The following is a 21,140-nucleotide window of genomic DNA, read 5'->3' on the forward strand; positions in this document are numbered from 1 at the left end:
GGCCACTGGTTCTTTTCAAAGAACAAGTGGAGACGTGGTTGGGATATCACAAACCAGCATGAGCAGATGTGTGCACCAGGTTGTCCCCGCAATCCTAAGACGCATGTCCCACCACATCATCAGACCCACCCAGGAGGACCAGCGGCTGAAGGTAATGCGTGAGTTCTGCCAAATTGCAGAATTCCCACGCACCATCTGGGCCATTGATTGCACCCATGTGGCAATACAGCCCCCCCCATGAGACACAGCACATTTATGTGAATAGGAAGCACTGGCATTCCATCAATGTCCAGGTGATCGTGGATGCCCAAGGCCTCATACGGCACGTCCGTGCCAAACACCCAGGATCCAGCCATGACAGCTTCATCTACCGTCAAAGCGACATCCCAAGACAATTTGAAGCGAACGTGTATGGGGACAGCTGGCTGGTTGGTGAGTGACATGGGTGCCAGGTATGACTGTCCCCCCCCATGATGCAGACATCACGAGGGGCACATGCATGACTAACATCCTCCTGTCTTTTCCCTTTCAGGTGACTCTGCATATGCCCTGGGACCTCACATGATGACCCCATTCCGGAACCCACAAACCCCAGGAGAGGAAAACTACAATGCTGCACACATACGCACCCGTGCAGTGGTGGAGTGCAAATTTGGCATCCTGAAGTCCCGTTTCCGATGCCTGGATAAGACTGGGGGTACCCTGCTGTATTCCCCAAACTTCGTGTGCCAGATCATCGCTGCATGTTGCGTGCTGCACAACTTTGCAGTGAGAAAGGGCATAGAGATTGAGCTACGTGATGACCTGACCCCCCAACCAGACATTACCCCCCTAACCGAGGGTACCCCGTCTTCTGAGGGATCAGCAATCAGGAGATGTCTAGTGGAACGAATTTTTGAACGTTAAAAATACACATAAAACATTGAACAATGAGAATGCACGCATGCACACCACTGTGGTCCCTAGCACACACACCCCACATGCACATCCCATTGGATTAGACCGAAGTACACCGCACGGTACTAAGGAGCAGCAACGCCGCGTCAAGGCTCCAATGATGTTGCTGTCCATTCATACACCTTTCACACGGACCTGGGGAGAACTTATCCCCAGCGACCGAGGGTGACACCCCTTACTGGCAGGAGTGTCACCCCCCCCCCCCCCCCCACATTCACACAGCATTCACACTGTGCTATGCACTACTTTGTGCAGCACACCAAAAAAAAAGCTCTAACTTAGAGCATAAATAAAATAAAATAAAAAAGCTCTTACTTAGAGCATAAATAAAATAAAATAAAAAAGCTCTTACTTAGAGCATAAATAAAATAAAATAAAAAAGCTCTTACTTAGAGCATAAATAAAATAAAAAAGCTCTAACTTAGAGCATAAAGAAGACATAAAAAATCACTGGCCCCGGCGCAGACTGCGCCTGGTGCCCAGATTCCTTGACCTCCCCCACAAGTTTGGCTGTGGTGGTTTGCAGCTAACCCAGACTTGTAATGGTGGCTGCCGAGTTTCCTGCCACATCCTGCAGAGCATCGGGCACTGCTCCAGAGGAGGACAGGCTATTATTGAGCCGCCTCAACTCCTCCAAAATGTCCCCCATATGGCGGCTCTGCTGGTCCTGCTGCCTGGCCAGCTTTTCCTGCAGGACTCCTGCCACACCCCTGGTCTTATGGGTGGCCTTCCTGGGGACAGGAGTGCCTGGGGCCCTTGAATAGGGGGAGGGCCGTGAGGGGCTGGTGGTGAGGGGCATGGGACGGGAGGGGCTGGAGAGGGTGATGGAAGACCCTGAGGGGCTGGAGATACGGTGGTGGTGTGATGGTCCGGGCACCTCATGTGAGTCCTCAAGAAATAAAATGAAATCCTGCTCACTCTGGACCACCTCCTCTTCATTGCCCACCACCTCCTCATAGGCAATATCCTCCTCAACCACCTCCTGTGCGGAGGACTGCCCACTCCCCTCCAACAAAGCCTGTAGGCTTCCCAGGGGGTCAGCCACAGAAGCAGGCTGCTGGGGGGACGGTGTTGGACGGACACTGCCAGCAGAAGACGGCCCAGCTCCCTCCTGCACATCTGTGGATGACACAAAAAATTCACATGTTGGTGGACTCACACACTTGTCACATGTCCCCCCCCCAAACATGCTACACACCAGATAGAAGATAGAACACACTTACCTGTCCTCATGGGCGGCTCACTGGAGTCATGGCCCTCCAGGCCCTCCACCTGCTCCCTCCGCAGGCATCTGGCTATAACTTCCTCCTCCTCTGTCAGCCGGATAGGACAGGGTGGCCCACCTCCAGTGCCCCTGGCATGTTTGGCAATGGTAGCCATTTTATTTCTGACCACCCCCCGCAGGTCATTCATTTTTTTAATGATGTCCTGGGGGGTCCTCACCTCATGGCCAAGGGCATTGACCTGTGCCGTCACTTTTCGTAAAATTTCGTCCTTTTTTACTTTGCTAGTGTTGCCACTCTCAGCACCATGGAGCCTGGCATCAAAGCGCTTCATTGCTGCAACAATAACTTCCCTCTCAGCAGGGCTGTAGTTTTTTTTGCGGCGGTCTTTCCTTGGCCCTGGCATAGCAGCAGCAAAGTGTAAACTCCAATAATGAAATCCAAGGGAGTCACTTTGCACTAGCTGGGCGGATGCTTGAAGCTTTTATACACTGGGCCGGCCCAACTCAGCATGGATTTATGCCTATTGTCATTGTGCGCATGCACAGAGGGCGGGGCACGTCCGGCGCATGCGCCGTTCGGTCTGGACATCATTTGCATGCGGTCACGGATCATTATAATGCTTCATGCCCACATCCCTCCTACCGTCACTTGCGCCTACTTACGCCAACACATTTAAGTTACGCGAGCGCAGCGTAGGACGCAGGTGGTTCGGGAATATGGTTCGGCTCTCGCCAAGTTAAGCCGGCGGTGCGCATCGGAGATCCGCTCCGCCTCACTAAATATGCGCCGATCTACGAGAATATGGGCCATGGTTAGTACAACCATGAGATCAAAATCCGCCAGAGGATTTATCCGCGGAAACGGTCCCCCGGACCGTTTCCGCGGATAAATCCTCTCGTGTGTACCCGGCCTAAGGCCGGAGCAGGTGTACTGCAATGACTGAGTGATTGTTTGTTTGAGAAGCAAGAGTGCAACGCTGGAAACCCCTGCATGTTTTTTGTTTTCTGAACTCTTTAAATAAAAATGGGCAAGAAAAGTGAGTGGTGGTGTTCTTTGAAGCTCTATGTTTGATGCTAGTTCTCATACATATCACACTAACCGGCTACTTTATTAGGTACACCTGTTTAATTAATTGGTAACACTAATTGCTAATCACCCAATCACATGGCAGCAACTCAATTCATTTAGTCATCTAGACATGGCGAAGACGACTTGCTGAAGTTCAAACTGAGCATCATAATGGGGAAGATAGGGGATTTAATTGACTTTGAACATGGCATGGTTGTTGGTGCCAGATGACTGGTCTAAGTATTTCAAAAACTGCTGACCTACTGGGATTTTTACGCACAACCATCTTTGGAAGTGGTTAAGACTTTAAGTGTGTTTCTTTTTCTTCTAGGAAGATGCTAATCTATATGGTTCACATCCGTTTTATCTGGGTTTTGAGAAAGACGGTTCTGCTCATGGAGTATTCCTGCTCAACAGTAATGCTATGGGTATGTATTGTGTAATATGTGTACATATGTGTGTGAATATGTGTCACAGAATTCAAGTAATTAAATGTGTGGGATCTTCACAAAGTAAGTTTATAAACTTCAATATCATTCAGATTAATAGGGGTAGGCTAGGAATAATTGGAATATAATGTGAAAATGGATATATGCTTTTACACTGTGACCATAAATATACCGTATATACTCGAGTATAAGCCGACCCGAATATAAGCCGAGGCACATATTTTTACCACAAAAAAACTGGGAAAACGTATTCAAGTATAAGCCTAGGGTGTCCATCTGCATGCCTCACTGTGCCTCACTTTGCCTCACTGTGTAGATGTGCATGCCTCACTGTGTCCATGACTAGACTGATGTTTAACATGGGAGTCTGTGTGCAAAATTCCGGGTCCGGGGGACCTACGACTGGCTGGTACCGGGTCCCCAAAGTCACCGGAGAAATTACTGTTTAACATGGGAGTCTATGGAAGGGGTGCCCGGCTTTGAAAAATCGGTGCTCCCCGGCCGTAGGTCCCCTGGACAACAAACTTTGCACACTTGTAGAGGAAGAGTGGGGCTATGGCCGACTGGTCCTGAATCCCCAAATCCGGGAGATCAGGTGCAAAAAGGTGACTCAAGCCATGGGGGGGCATTTTCAGCACAAAAAAAATGTGCTGAAAAACTCGGCTTATACTCAAGTATATACGATACTTTATTTTCTTTTAAGGCATCTCTACAACATATGAATGAGATCTGCAGTACAATTGCAGCACCTGGTGTCTAGGGTGTCTCTATGACCCCAGTGGTACAATTTCTGTGGGGTTCAATACTCAATGCAAAATAAACAATTGAGTCAGTCATTGGGTAGGTGAGAGGAACACTATAGTAACTGCCACCAACAAGTTCTTCCCCACATCCTCTGAAATTAGGGTTGGACACGCTATTCAGACCAGACTATGGCTTACCAGCAGGGTTGCTAGCTGCAATTGTGTAAGCCGAGAGTGTCTGTTACACTCTTTCACGCTGCCCAAAGCCAGCACTAATGATGCTCTTCCCCTCACACACACACACATGGGAAAGGAGAGAGGGCTCGATCTACAACTCTTCCACCTGCCCCTACCCCTCTAGGTCTGCCCACACTCCAATCCCTGGCGCTGTTGCTCAGAAAAGGAAAGTGGGGGTGGGAAATTTGAAGTCCAGTAGCCTCAGATACATCCGGATGAGAGGTGCTGACTACCAAGGGGTGAATAAGCTCACCATCCATCCCTGTCTGTGACTGAAGTCTCCCCCCTTCTCTCTCCTGTCTCTGAGTGAGTACACGAAAGGTAAATCGGTGTTCTCAGAGCACTCATTACATCAGAGTTCCCCTTTACACCAGAGGCCACAATGTTCCTCCTTATAGCAGAGTCTTCTCCATACATCAGAGTTCTCAGTGTTCCCACCAAAATCAGGGTTCCAAGAGCATCCCTTATGTTAGAGTTCCCAGAGTTCTCCCTTACATCAGAGTCTGCAGAATCTCCCCTTACAGTGTAAGGAAACTCTGTGAGTTCCTATGTAAAAGGGGAACTCTGGGGACTCTGATGTAAATGGGGCTCTTGTGATTAATTGCATATGCATATTAGAAATGTTATTTAATCGCAAAATATATGTAAAGTTTTGTTGTGGAAATTTTATGAAGATGTATTTAATATGTATTGTCATAGTGTAGCCCAGTGATAGTACTTCCGCAGCCTGCTTTAAAGAGCTGACTGGGGCAGACTGATGGTGGTTAAGCCCTGTCTGGTAGTGGAAAACTTCCTGAGGTTGGAGAGAGGTATTTGCAGAGTGGGGAAATGTCCACCAGCAAAAGGGCCCCTGTGCATTGCACAGACAAATTTCTGGATGGAATATGATTACTCTGCAAAGACATTATTGGTTATGGGGGATGGACGCTCTTGTCTCTGCTGTGTGTCTGATCAGCACATATCAGTACTCATAGCATACTCCTGCAGATAATCTCCCATCCCCAGGAACGGTAGTATAATCCAGGTATGCGTTGTTCTCTGGAACAACACGGAATAAGGATTCATTTCAGCGGTAATACGGTAGTCTTTGAGTAGTTATGGTCAGAGACAGAGTTCATGTTTGTTAGCCATGTGGCTTCCTTTGTTTAGTTGAACAACATGGCTTTCAGGTAAAGCATACACCCTATCTCTGCTCAGACACGCCCATAACACTCCCTTAGCCATTATTCATTGGTTGTTTGTATTGACTCATCCTGTTGGAAGGATTTCCTGTGATGTAATTTCCCATGGAAGAAGCGATTGGCTGTTGGAGCCATCACTTCCTGTTTGTCATTGCTTTTGTTATTTATGAATAAAAAGCCAAGTGCGGTGCTGGGTAGAGGCCGGTAGAGCATGTTGCTGAGAATGTAAGCTGTGGTGATGTCTGTTTACTTGGGGCCATATGGGAAATATAACATTGGACAGGATGTGTGCTTATTAGCACAGGAGATATGGTGTGCGCTCAGCGTACAGCCGAATTTCCATGTCAGTTTACTATAAAACAAAATTAAAGTGTACGGGTTTGACTTAAAGAAAAGGTGGCAACCCTATCTGAAATACATCCTATATCTTTTCCCCATGCTATCTTGCACGGCAAGGGGTGTTTTGTCAGATTGGTCTTGGCAAAAAGAGGCATATAGATATGAAATAAGGCCTTGTTTTGTTGTGGTGGTTATTAGAAAAGTAGAGGGTCTGAGGATGTAATCAGCTTTTGTTCCATATTTCGGGAAGCAAGGATATGTTTTATCTGTAGGTGTTGATGAAATATTTGACTCAGGAGAGAAAAGGTAATGAAAAACATTGCAACCTTCTGAATAGGCCCTAAAAACTGTATTGTAAAATTGATTACCATCAATGACTATAAAGGCTCCTTTGTTTGTTGTCTAGATGACTACATTGCCAAAAAAAATAATCCAGCTTTATACTGTATTTGCTGCTCTATTTCAGATGTAGTACTGCAGCCAGCTCCTGCCTTGACCTGGAGGACCATAGGAGGCATCGTTGACATGTATTTCTTTATGGGCCCTGACCCAAAAACTGTCATTAAACAGTATCAGGAGGTCATTGGTAAGAATGTCATTTAAACCTGTACACCAAGTACTACAGAAATTAAAGTGGAACTAATCATACATATATTAGCACTAGCTTATACAATAAGTGACTACATCATATATCCTTCACATACAAGTGAAACATCTGTGATAAAGTGCTAAAATAAATGAATAAATATAAAAATTATGTAGAAAGTTATATCAAATCCAAAGTCCAATAAAAAAAGTCTGTGACGAATAAATATTACTTAGTGCACAATCTTCCAACTCCCAAAATATCCCACCACACAGCTGTGTGTCTTCTTGGAGAAGATTAAAGACTCACCAAAATGTATTGACCTGACCGCTTATAATAAAGTGAGCCAGATAAAGCTTTTCTCCAAAGGGCTCGTTTGTACAGGATCTCAAGTACGCTTCTTCTCCCACTTCCCGTTTGGATTTTAATATATTTTCCCACTCCGTTACCTTTCCATTCTCCCTATTCCTTCACTTAGAAATCAACATTTAAAAGAAGAAAACATCTTCAGTCTAGGTTCACACCTATGCATTTTTTAGCGCGTTTTGCAGTTTGCAGAAATGCGTTACAGTTCAGTTAACATGGTTTCCTCTGCTACACATTTACATCTATGTGTTTTACAGCCAGTGTGTTTTTGGATAGGGTCGGGGACCTTTTTTCCGGGTTTTGCGCTGACAGATGAATGTAAGAAATTGTCAGAAAAAAATGGCCTGGGGGCCTCCCCAGGGTCATACCAGGCCCTTGGGGGCCGGTATGGATTTGGAGGGGACACCCCCAAGCCAAAATGTAATGGGGACAGGGGCCTCATCCCCACAACCCTTGCCCGGTGGTTGTGGGGGTCTGCGGGTGGGGGATTATCGGAATCTGTAAGCCCCCTTTAACAAGGGGGCCCCCAGATCCCGCCCCCCATGTGAATAAGTATGGGGTACTACCCATTCCCCAAAAAAGTGTCAAAAAAATTAATCTTCAATCATGCGCCAACGGTCCAAAGAAAAAACTTGCATATAAGCTTTAACAATTTGCACTTTTGTTTTTTCACATTTGTGTCCCATAGACTTTAACAGTGTTTGCATAAATTTTTTGTCTGTTTGCATGTTCTGGTGTGAACCGAGGGTGTTCGGCTCATCCCTACTGTGCGATGTGTAGAATAGTGCCGCAGCAAAATTACATTTCTAAAGGAAAATATGTAATTTATACTTGCTTGCGGCTGTAATGTATTGTAATCTGGATGAAAAATCAAGGAAAAAAACAGCGTAGGGTTCCCCCCTTCAGGTCTGGTATGGATTTTAAGGGGAACTCCACAGCAAACAATTTAAAAAATTGGCGTGGGGTCCCCCCAAAATCCATACCAGACCCTTATTCGAGCATGTAGCCTGAAGGTCAGGATGGGGGAAATGAGCATCCCCCCCCTGAACCATACCAGGCCACATGCCCTCAACAGGGGGGGGGTGCTTTGGGGTACCCCCCAAAGCACCTTGTCCCTATGTTGATGGGGACAAGAACCTCTTCCCAACAACCCTGGCCAGTGGTTGTCGGGGTCTACAGGTGGGGGGCTTATTGGAATCTGGAAGCCCCCTTTAACAAGGGGATCCCCAGATCCCAGCCTACCCCCTCATGTGAATGGGTATCTGGTACATTGTACTCCTACCCATTCACCAAAAAATAGTTTTTGACAATTCCTAGTTTTTAGTTTAGGCCGGGAGGCCTCCCATCAAGGCAAAGCTTTTCTATTTTTCATTTCCGTCAGGTCGGTTGAAGATGGATGGACACTTTTTTGATAGCTGCTGATCCAGGACTGATTGATTTTGATAAATGTAAGCCTATCAATGGAGTCTGTGGACAGACGCACTCTTTGATCCCTTACAAACCCTCCAGCAGCACTGAATGTCTGTTCAGAAAGCACGCTGGATGCAGGACAAGCAAGTAGCTTGATTGCATATTGAGCAAGTTCTGGCCAGTAACCCAGTGGATGCTCAGTTGGAAAGGTCTCCAAGTCTGCTCTTGCCCCTAGATATTCCTGCACCATATATTGCAGATGCTGCCGATGGTTGCTTAAACAGCCCTGGGCACTGAGGACTAAAGAATTGTTTAAAGGCATCAGTCAGTCGGCCACCTTCACCACCACTCTTCCTTTGACTAAACGAAGCCTCAGAAACACATTGTCCAGCACCAGGAAATGGTACCCTCCCAGGGTTTTGAATGGCGTTACACAAAGTTTTCTTCAAGGCATCCTGAAGATGTTTCTTTCTCTGCTCCCTCTGTGAAGGCATGATGAGCTCTGCAACTTTATTCTTGTAACGTGGATCAAGAAGGGTTGTCAGCCAGTAATGATTAGTGTTGAGCAGAATATGCCATATTCGATTTCGCGATATATCTCGAATATATATTCGAATATTCGAGATATATTCGCTAAATTCGAATATTCGTGATATTTTATCGAAATTAATTGAATGCGATTTTTCGCTATTGCGAATGCGAAAATAATTGCGATTTTTTAATAACTGCGGTAGGAGCGCTCTGATTGGCTTAGAATATTCGTGATATTTTATCGAAATATCGCAACATGCGAATGCGATATTTATTGCGCAATTTCGAGATATGCTGGAGGAGCGCTCTGATTGGCTCAGAATATTCGTGATATTTTATCGAAATATCGCAACATGCGAATGCGATATTTATTGCGCAATTTCGAGATATGCTGGAGGAGCGCTCTGATTGGCTCAGAATATTCGTGATATTTTATCGAAATATCGCAACATGCGAATGCGATATTTATTGCGCAATTTCGAGATATGCTGGAGGAGCGCTCTGATTGGCTCAGAATATTCCTGATATTTTATCGAAATATCGCAACATGCGAATGCGAAATTTATTGCAGATATTTCGAAAACTGCTGTAGCAGCACTCTGAAATCGAATATGTATGATATTTTAACCAAAATACATATTGCGATTGCGATTTTTCGATCGCGCATGCGCAATTGCGCGAACAACACGCGACCATTTCCTGGAGCCTTGCCAGTTTCCCAATATTACAGCAACATGGTGGGAAGCAATTTCTCAAAGTCTGAGGAAAAGTTGCTGATTTGTGTAAGTATTTTGACCACTGTTATTTCATCATCTTCAACTGCATTTAAGTCTAGTTTAAAAGTTAGTATATATGATCAGATATTAGTATTTAACCAAAAATGTGTCTCCTGCTTTTACAAAACTACAAGTCCCAGCATGCCTGGACAGCTGCAGACACCCTGGTTGGCAAATGTGTATTTAGGCACTTTTCCTTGTTATTTAGCATAATGAATTTAAAATTTTTTTGGACATAGGACGTATGCGAACGTCCTGACTTCAGTGTCCTCAAGGCCCAAGGACGTTCGAATACATATTGCCCTTTAGATGTTGCAGAACTACAACTTCCAGCATGCCTGGGAATGCTGGCACTTCTAGTATTGTAAGTTCTGCAGGCCCACATTTTTCAGGCCTTTATGCACGGGTCTCTAAACTGTGGCACCCTAGATGCAGCAAAAGTAAAATTCTTAGCATGCACTGAAAGACCGTGGCTGATGGGAGTAGTAGTTTTGCAACAGCTGGAGGTGGACTGGTCTTGAAACCCAGAGTTAGGTAACAAACCCGTAGTGTTTTGCAACCATTCTGCCTCCAGCTGGTTATTTTCTGTTGAAAAGCCTGTGGCGTGCAAAACACAACCCAAAAACTCCACCCGGTGCAAGGAAAAATTTGCACACACCTAAAGAGTGACATCACAAAAAACTGCGACGGTTGCATACGTCAGTGGTCCTCCGAAAAGGTCCCGTCTCTGACCCCCCGGGGCGTTAGGCTCCTAGGCTCCTGACAGGGAAAAGAGTTACTGTGGTCCATACAGCCGAAGCCATATGGACCCATCTCGGTCCAAGCAGCGCAATCAACACGCGAACAACACGCGACCATTTCCTGGAGCCTTGCCAGTTTCCAACTTATGATCGCAGCGCAATCACACAGCAACATGGTTGGAAGCAATTTCACTAAGTCTGAGGAAAAGTTGCTGATTTGTGTAAGTATTTTGACCACTGTTATTTCATCATCTTCAACTGCATTTAAGTCTAGTTTAAAAGTTAGTATATATGATCAGATATTAGTATTTAACCAAAAATGTGTCTCCTGCTTTTACAAAACTACAAGTCCCAGCCCAGCCCAGCATTTAAGTCTAGTTTAAAAGTTAGTATATATGATCATATATTAGTATTTCACAAAAAATGTGTCTCCTGCTTTTACAAAACTACAAGTCCCAGCATGCCTGGACAGCTGCAGACACCCTGGTTGGCAAATGTGTATATTGGCACTTTTCCTTGTTATTTAGCATAATGAATTTAAAAATTTTTTGGACATAGGACGTATGCGAACGTCCTGACTTCAGTGTCCTCAAGGCCCAAGGACGTTCGAATACATATTGCCCTTTAGATGTTGCAGAACTACAACTTCCAGCATGCCTGGGAATGCTGGCACTTCTAGTATTGTAAGTTCTGCAGGCCCCCATTTTTCAGGCCTTTATGCACGGGTCTCTAAACTGTGGCACCCTAAATGCAGCAAAAGTAAAATTCTTAGCATGCACTGACAGACCGTGGCTGATGGGAGTAGTAGTTTTGCAACAGCTGGAGGTGGACTGGTCTTGAAACCCAGAGTTAAGTAACAAACACGTAGTGTTTTGCAACCATTCTGCCTCCAGCTGTTTTTTTCCTGTTGAAAAGCCTGTGGCGTGCAAAACACAACCCAAAAACTCCACCCGGATGCAGTGAAAAATGTGCACACACCTAAAGAGTGACATCACAAAAAACTGCGACTGGTACATACGTCAGTGGTCCTCCGAAAAAGGTCCCGTCTCTGACCCCCCGGGGCGTTAGGCTCCTGACAGGGAAAAGAGTTAGCAACGCATATCTCCCCTATACGTGTATCCTGTGTTGTTAATAATATATTCATAATTATGCAAATGATAATGGCTGCTATATTTATGCAAAAAAGGTGGCGACCGAAATGGCAGGATATAAAATCTTTCATGTTACCCCTGTCATTGATTAATAAGGCGAGAATGCTTCCAATTGTTGAATAGCATACATTTACGTCATATATCCATAAGGCTGTCAACAGAAGTATTACAATATACTTTGTTCTTCATCTTGCAGAAGTTCCTGGAAACAGGATATGATGACCTGCGGCGGCAGCCACAGAAAAGGGCTGTGGTCAGCGCCCTAATCGCTGACTTTGGCGGCCAACATGACCACAAGGCCATTGTTAAGAAGTGGTCTGACCTCAAGAGGCGCCAAATGGGTAATGTCAGACGTCTTCGGGCTAAATATCATCCAGGTAAGTTATTGTTGACAGTTATGTTTTTTTTTAAAAAAGTGTATTTTGTGCGTGAACTCGAAAGAGAGAGGAGCCGGCCTGCAGGAGTTGGGAGGCCTCCCCCAGAGGCAATCTGCCACCTTTCTCCATGCCCCGGTTGGCAATGGCGGGTGTGAGGGGGTCCTCCCAACCCAACCTCGCATAGCACACCCACCAGTGGCGGGGCTGAGACCACCAAACTCAATTCACAGGTAGCCGAGAGCGGGATCCGAACCCCTAGCTGCAGAGGTGAATCAGTTGTCAGTGCAGTGGCAATCGCGTGGAGCCACCGCAGCTCCTTTGGTGACAGTTATGTAAGGTCATATGTAATTCATGTAAGGTCAGATGTTGTTAACCAAGATGCCATGTTGTGCTAACATATATCACCACCGGCCAAGGTATTCATAGTACTGTTGAAAAAAGACATGGGGCAGCAGACAGGAACACAGAAGTTATGTGGGAACATAATTTTCCCATTGCTTTGCATGGGACTTTAAAGAAAAACCCCGACCATGGCAAGTGGGGGTGGGTAAGGTTTAAACCACCTATCCTATGTTTGTGGCTGACATATAAGTAACCTGTGTGCCAAGTTTCATATAAATATCTTTAGCCGTTTGTACGTGATGCTGGAACATACATACATACATACATACATACATACATTTATGCACACACACACGTTGAGTTTTATATATATAGATTACCACTAAATTCCTGTGTTAGGAGTGGGGTTGTTATAGTAATCCCGTGTGCTCCATCAGGCCCTTTTTTTAACATGAGATGGTCTGAACAAAACAAAGGAGACAAAAACAGCTCATTTTAACATGGTTGCATCCCAGCTCACGCTCAGTCCCCTGTAGTGCCCACAAGACCCTTTAATATAACATTGTCCCATTGGTTAACTGTCTATATAAATCAATTTGTATTCATATACAATACAGCACAGTACACAGAATTTGCATACGTCATTAGAAAACATTTTTATAATATATGAACATTGTGTTATTATAGGAGCTCCAATGCCAGTTGTCCGCGCCAAGCGCAGAAGGCGCCAGGCCGATGAGGAGGAGGAGGAGGATGCGGCAGAGGAGGATGCGGCAGAGGAGGACATGGATGAGGAGGAGCAGCCAGGGCCCTCCCACTCCCCAACCCCAGCTCCTGTTGAGGAGCAAGCTGAGGAGCTTCCCCCCCCCACCACCCCAACTTCTCAAGCAGAAGAGCAGGAGGAAGAGAGCGGTCCTGTGAGCCTCATTCAGGAAGGTAAATATGTGCACAATGATTAATAACATTTCAACAACAAAATGTAGATATAAAAATGGACAACATATAAAGCGCACCTGTCAGATTGTATAACCATAATATGGTATTGATGCTAGAAGTATACAGGTAGTGCATAATTATTAGGCAAGTTGTATTTTTTGAGGATTCATTTTATTATTGAACAACAACCATGTTCTCAATGAACCCCAAAAACTCATTAATATCAAAGCTGAATTTTTTTGGAAGTAGTTTTTAGTTTGTTTTTAGTGTTAGTTATTTTCGGGGGATATCTGTGTGTGCAGGTGACTACTATTACTGTGCAGAATTATTAGGCAACTTAACCAAAAAATAAATAGATAGCCATTTCAATGATTTATTTTTAACAGTGAAACCAATATAACATCTCAACATTCACAAATACACATTTCTGACATTTAAAAACAAAACAAAAACAAATCAGTGACCAATATAGCCACCTTTCTTTGCAAGGACACTCAAAAGCCTGACATCCATGGATTCTGTCAGTGTTTTGATCTGTTCACCATCAACATTGCGTGCAGCAGCAACCACAGCCTGCCAGACACTGTTCAGAGAGGTGTACTGTTTTCCCTCCTTGTAAATCCCACATTTGATGATGGACCACAGGTTCTCAATGGGGTTCAGATCAGGTGAACAAGGAGGCCATGTCATTACTTTTTTTTATTTAATACCCTTCCTTGCCAGCCACGCTGTGGAGTACTTTGACACGTGTGATGGAGCATTGTCCTGCATGAAAATCATGTTTTTCTTGAAGGATGGTGACTTTTTCCTGTACCACTGCTTGAAGAAGGTCTCTTCCATAATCTGGCAGTAGGACTGGGAGTTGAGCTTGACTCCATCCTCAATCCGAAAAGGCCCCACAAGCTCATCTTTGATGATACCAGCCCAAACCAGTACTCCACCACCACCTTGCTGGCGTCTGAGTCGGACTGGAGCTCCCTGCCCTTTACCAATCCAGCCACGGGCTCTTCCATCTGGCCCATCAAGACTCACTCTCATTTCAGTAGTCCATAAAACCTTAGAAAAATCTTTCTTGAGATATTTATTGGCACAGTCTTGACGTTGCAGCTTGTGTGTCTTGTTCAGTGGTCATCGTCTTTCAGCCTTTCTTACCTTGGCCATGTCTCTGGGTATTGCACACCTTGTGCTTTTGGGCACCCCAGTGATGTTGCAGCTCTGAAATATGGCCAATCTTGTGGCAAGTGGCATCTTGGCAGCTGCACGCTTAACTTTTCTCAGTTCATGGGCAGTTATTTTGCACCTTTGTTTTTCCACACGCTTCTTTTGTTTGATGATCACGCTTCAGAAGCTTTGCAACTTTAAGAGTGCTGCATCCCTCTGCTAGATATCTCTCTATTTTGGACTTTTCAGAGTCTGTCAAATCCTTCTTTTGGTCAATTTTGCCAAAGAAAAGGAAATTGACTAATAATTATGCACACCTGATATAGAGTGTTGATGTCATTAGACCACACACCTTCTCATTACAGAGATGTACATTACCTAATATGCCTAATCTGTAGTAGGCTTTCGAGCCTATACAGCTTGGAGTAAGACAACATGCATAAAGAGGATGATGTGGTCCAAATACTCATTTGCCTAATAATTCTGCACTCCCGGGATGTGTTAGACACATAACAAGTGTATACACATGATAATGATTGATTAATAAGCAAAAAAAAATATTTATTTATTTGGTAACGTTATTTGAAATCCAAATGTTTTTTTATTATATCCTAAAAGCATCAAGAGATCTGAAGAGGCAAAATATACTCATTGAAAAGACGCACCAGAAGATCCTTCAGAACCAGCGTAAGATGAGCTACCTCAACCAACAAAATGCTCTGCTAGAGCAGCAGCTATCGGGTCAGATTGCGGAAATGCACCGCATTCAAAAACGGATTGAGAGCTATATTTAAATTTATTTTTGTATTAAAAAAACTTATTTTTTGGAAATGTTTCATTTCTTTTTGAGATAGAGTTGTAGGTTTTTCAACACATCTAACTTCACATCAAACAAATCAACATCAACACATTTAACTTCATAATAAGCAAAAACATTTTATACTATTATTTTATTTAACATTAACCTAGGACAAACTAAAGCACACGACACAGACACGACGAACACAAAATAAACTGTTGAAAAATGAACATAACAAAAGCAACAATATATATATATATATATACAAAGAGAGAGAGAGGGAGAGCAAGAAAGAGAGAGAATGCAGATGAGCTCTTGCAGTCAGCCCAATGGTTGCAGTATAAATGCCGCAAAACAGGGTTTAACATAAGGTTCATTGTTATAGTTACACTTGCTGTTTAGATCCGGTCTGGTAGTCCGGTCTGGTAGCTTGTAGCGGAGGCTGTTGGTGGATCCGCTGTGCCAGAAAGGTCATGAAGCTTTACTCAGCATGGAGGCAGCAGCAGGAGTATTAAAATATAATATAACTAGACAATGCATTTCCTGAGGAAAATGCGAGTGGGAATGCTTAATTGGTGAGCCCCTTGCCAAAGACATTCACCATAACCACTACACTATCTTTAGGACACACAGCTTCTTTCTCTATCTGCAAAGTATAGAGTATGCTGACTTCCTGGTCGCCCCTCCCCCCTCAATAGGTTTCCCCTCCCCCCCAGGTCAGTGAGGAGGAATATTGCACTGAGGTCAGGAAAGTTATTTATGGAAAGAAATAACATTACAAACGCTTTTAATTCACAGATCTAATACATGATTTAAGCCTCCAAACAAAGCTTAATAAATCCTCAAACGTACATGCAATTGATACAACGACTACACCGTTTGAAATACACGGCCCTTGTAAACGCATCGATATGAAATTTATGTAGATAAACTTAAAAATGTGGCCATTTCTGCGATTTAGAAAAGAGCGTCTTTGTGAGTTCTGCAGCAACATTTTTTAGATAATTTCACATGAGAGTCTATGAGACATAATTTCTGGCTGTTGCTCCAATAATTAAAACTAAAATACGTATCGCAGAATTGGTCACATTGCCATAAACCAGACAAGCATAGCTACGTTTTGATCTAAAAATTGTGTATGAAAAGTAGATCTTGTGGGCGTGAGACCAATTTGTTTCCCCTTTTTGTAAAGATATTTTTAATTACAAAGATCTCCAATGTTAAGGTCACATGACAGACTCTAAATCCCCTCCATAGGATTACATTATAACCTATTGCATTTTTGTGAAAAATTCGCAAAACGTAAATTGCGTTTTCACCAAAAAATTGTAAACGATAACGATCTGAAAAGTCATAGCCGGATAGCTAAATATTTTGTGACCGCTTTAAAGTTTTTTCAGTGTCTGTAAGTGAAAGTATGAAGTAGCTGAAAATTTTGGCATGGCATGTGAATTCAAAGGGGAAAAGGATGTTCTCATTGACTTCAATGTTTAAAAAAAGGGTCTAAAAGCTTAAAATTTATAAAAGTGTAAAAAGTAGAAAAAAACTTGAAGAAGTCCCATCATTAGCTGAACGAGACGAACATTTTTACAGTTGAATGGTCTCAATAGCTGAAAGTATGCCGAAGTTACGCAGAACCAAAAAACTTAAGGAATAATAAGATTACTAAATTTACGGATATCAATACTGGAAATGTTTATTAAAGCATTCACACTAATTAAGATTAATACATTTACGGGTATCCATACTAGGAATGCTTATTAAAGCATTCCCACTAAGTATCACACAGGCATGATTTACAAGCAGTAGTGGTAATAGTAATACATAGCATAAAAACACTTGGGGAATACTTTACAGCATCAGTAGTGGTCATAGTAGTCAATAGTGTACCAAAAAATTGGGACACAGGTGTCTTGACTGAGCTGTAATAGTAGTAGTAGACATTGACAATACAGTGTCAAATCACTCGGGCAAGAGGTGCCATGATGAACAGCAGTCTTAATAAGAGTATATAGGGTGTGAAATAACTGCTGACATAGGTGTCTTGACTGGGCAGCAGAAGCAGCAGTAGTAGTATTAACAGTAGTAGTTGATACAGAGTCATATCACATGGGCAGGAGGTGCCATCATGAACAGCAGTAGGAATAGGAGTATATAGAGTGTCAAATAACTGCTGACATAGGTGTCTTGACTGGGCAGCAGCAGCAGAAGCAGCAGTAGTATTAACAGTAGTAGTTGATACAGAGTCATATCGCATGGGCAGGAGGTGCCATCATGAACAGCAGTAGGAATAGGAGTATATAGAGTGTCAAATAACTGCTGACATAGGTGTATTGACTGGGCAGCAGCAGCAGAAGCAGCAGTAGTATTAACAGTAGTAGTTGATACAGAGTCATATCACATGGGCAGGAGGTGCCATGATGAACAGCAGTAGGAATAGGAGTATATAGAGTGTCAAATAACTGCTGACATAGGTGTCTTGACTGGGCAGCAGCAGCAGAAGCAGCAGTAGTATTAACAGTAGTAGTTGATACCGAGTCATATCACATGGGCAGGAGGTGCCATCATGAACAGCAGTAGGAATAGGAGTATATAGAGTGTCAAATAACTGCTGACATAGGTGTCTTGACTGGGCAGCAGCAGCAGAAGCAGCAGTAGTATTAACAGTAGTAGTTGATACAGAGTCATATCGCATGGGCAGGAGGTGCCATCATGAACAGCAGTAGGAATAGGAGTATATAGAGTGTCAAATAACTGCTGACATAGGTGTATTGACTGGGCAGCAGCAGCAGAAGCAGCAGTAGTATTAACAGTAGTAGTTGATACAGAGTCATATCACATGGGCAGGAGGTGCCATCATGAACAGCAGTAGGAATAGGAGTATATAGAGTGTCAAATAACTGCTGACATAGGTGTCTTGACTGGGCAGCAGCAGCAGCAGAAGCAGCAGCAGTAGTATTAACAGTAGTAGTTGATACAGAGTCATATCACATGGGCAGGAGGTGCCATGATGAACAGCAGTAGGAATAGGAGTATATAGAGTGTCAAATAACTGCTGACATAGGTGTATTGACTGGGCAGCAGCAGCAGAAGCAGCAGTAGTATTAACAGTAGTAGTTGATACAGAGTCATATCACATGGGCAGGAGGTGCCATCATGAACAGCAGTAGGAATAGGAGTATATAGAGTGTCAAATAACTGCTGACATAGGTGTCTTGACTGGGCAGCAGCAGCAGCAGAAGCAGCAGCAGTAGTATTAACAGTAGTAGTTGATACAGAGTCATATCACATGGGCAGGAGGTGCCATCATGAACAGCAGTAGGAATAGGAGTATATAGAGTGTCAAATAACTGCTGACATAGGTGTCTTGACTGGGCAGCAGCAGCAGCAGAAGCAGCAGCAGTAGTATTAACAGTAGTAGTTGATACAGAGTCATATCACATGGGCAGGAGGTGCCATCATGAACAGCAGTAGGAATAGGAGTATATAGAGTGTCAAATAACTGCTGACATAGGTGTCTTGACTGGGCAGCAGCAGCAGAAGCAGCAGTAGTATTAACAGTAGTAGTTGATACAGAGTCATATCACATGGGCAGGAGGTGCCATCATGAACAGCAGTAGGAATAGGAGTATATAGAGTGTCAAATAACTGCTGACATAGGTGTCTTGACTGGGCAGCAGCAGCAGCAGAAGCAGCAGCAGTAGTATTAACAGTAGTAGTTGATACAGAGTCATATCACATGGGCAGGAGGTGCCATCATGAACAGCAGTAGGAATAGGAGTATATAGAGTGTCAAATAACTGCTGACATAGGTGTCTTGACTGGGCAGCAGCAGCAGAAGCAGCAGTAGTATTAACAGTAGTAGTTGATACAGAGTCATATCACATGGGCAGGAGGTGCCATGATGAACAGCAGTAGGAATAGGAGTATATAGAGTGTCAAATAACTGCTGACATAGGTGTATTGACTGGGCAGCAGCAGCAGAAGCAGCAGTAGTATTAACAGTAGTAGTTGATACAGAGTCATATCACATGGGCAGGAGGTGCCATCATGAACAGCAGTAGGAATAGGAGTATATAGAGTGTCAAATAACTGCTGACATAGGTGTCTTGACTGGGCAGCAGCAGCAGCAGAAGCAGCAGCAGTAGTATTAACAGTAGTAGTTGATACAGAGTCATATCACATGGGCAGGAGGTGCCATGATGAACAGCAGTAGGAATAGGAGTATATAGAGTGTCAAATAACTGCTGACATAGGTGTATTGACTGGGCAGCAGCAGCAGAAGCAGCAGTAGTATTAACAGTAGTAGTTGATACAGAGTCATATCACATGGGCAGGAGGTGCCATCATGAACAGCAGTAGGAATAGGAGTATATAGAGTGTCAAATAACTGCTGACATAGGTGTCTTGACTGGGCAGCAGCAGCAGCAGAAGCAGCAGCAGTAGTATTAACAGTAGTAGTTGATACAGAGTCATATCACATGGGCAGGAGGTGCCATGATGAACAGCAGTAGGAATAGGAGTATATAGAGTGTCAAATAACTGCTGACATAGGTGTCTTGACTGGGCAGCAGCAGCAGAAGCAGCAGTAGTATTAACAGTAGTAGTTGATACAGAGTCATATCACATGGGCAGGAGGTGCCATGATGAACAGCAGTAGGAATAGGAGTATATAGAGTGTCAAATAACTGCTGACATAGGTGTATTGACTGGGCAGCAGCAGCAGAAGCAGCAGTAGTATTAACAGTAGTAGTTGATACAGAGTCATATCACATGGGCAGGAGGTGCCATCATGAACAGCAGTAGGAATAGGAGTATATAGAGTGTCAAATAACTGCTGACATAGGTGTCTTGACTGGGCAGCAGCAGCAGCAGAAGCAGCAGCAGTAGTATTAACAGTAGTAGTTGATACAGAGTCATATCACATGGGCAGGAGGTGCCATGATGAACAGCAGTAGGAATAGGAGTATATAGAGTGTCAAATAACTGCTGACATAGGTGTATTGACTGGGCAGCAGCAGCAGAAGCAGCAGTAGTATTAACAGTAGTAGTTGATACAGAGTCATATCACATGGGCAGGAGGTGCCATCATGAACAGCAGTAGGAATAGGAGTATATAGAGTGTCAAATAACTGCTGACATAGGTGTCTTGACTGGGCAGCAGCAGCAGCAGAAGCAGCAGCAGTAGTATTAACAGTAGTAGTTGATACAGAGTCATATCACATGGGCAGGAGGTGCCATGATGAACAGCAGTAGGAATAGGAGTATATAGAGTGTCAAATAACTGCTGACATAGGTGTCTTGACTGGGCAGCAGCAGCAGAAGCAGCAGTAGTATTAACAGTAGTAGTTGATACAGAGTCATATCACATGGGCAGGAGGTGCCATCATGAACAGCAGTAGGAATAGGAGTATATAGAGTGTCAAATAACTGCTGACATAGGTGTCTTGACTGGGCAGCAGCAGCAGCAGAAGCAGCAGCAGTAGTATTAACAGTAGTAGTTGATACAGAGTCATATCACATGGGCAGGAGGTGCCATGATGAACAGCAGTAGGAATAGGAGTATATAGAGTGTCAAATAACTGCTGACATAGGTGTCTTGACTGGGCAGCAGCAGCAGAAGCAGCAGTAGTATTAACAGTAGTAGTTGATACAGAGTCATATCACATGGGCAGGAGGTGCCATGATGAACAGCAGTAGGAATAGGAGTATATAGAGTGTCAAATAACTGCTGACATAGGTGTCTTGACTGGGCAGCAGCAGCA

At 44.0% G+C, this 21,140-nt stretch overlaps 1 protein-coding gene across 3 annotated transcripts in view; it reads left to right on the forward strand.

Moving 5' to 3' along the window:
- The window catches only part of LOC120919333 (lysosomal alpha-glucosidase-like), a 258,842-nt gene that overhangs the window by 130,654 nt on the left and 107,048 nt on the right, over positions 1-21,140 (forward strand). For all 3 annotated transcript variants that reach the window (XM_040331444.1, XM_040331445.1, XM_040331446.1), the window contains exons 5-6: positions 3,583-3,679; positions 6,667-6,786. In XM_040331444.1, coding sequence (XP_040187378.1) covers positions 3,583-3,679; positions 6,667-6,786 — 217 coding nt within the window. The remainder of the gene's footprint in view (positions 1-3,582; positions 3,680-6,666; positions 6,787-21,140) is intronic.

Source organism: Rana temporaria, chromosome 12 (genome assembly GCF_905171775.1).
Source record: "Rana temporaria chromosome 12, aRanTem1.1, whole genome shotgun sequence".
Classification (NCBI taxonomy): domain Eukaryota; kingdom Metazoa; phylum Chordata; class Amphibia; order Anura; family Ranidae; genus Rana; species Rana temporaria.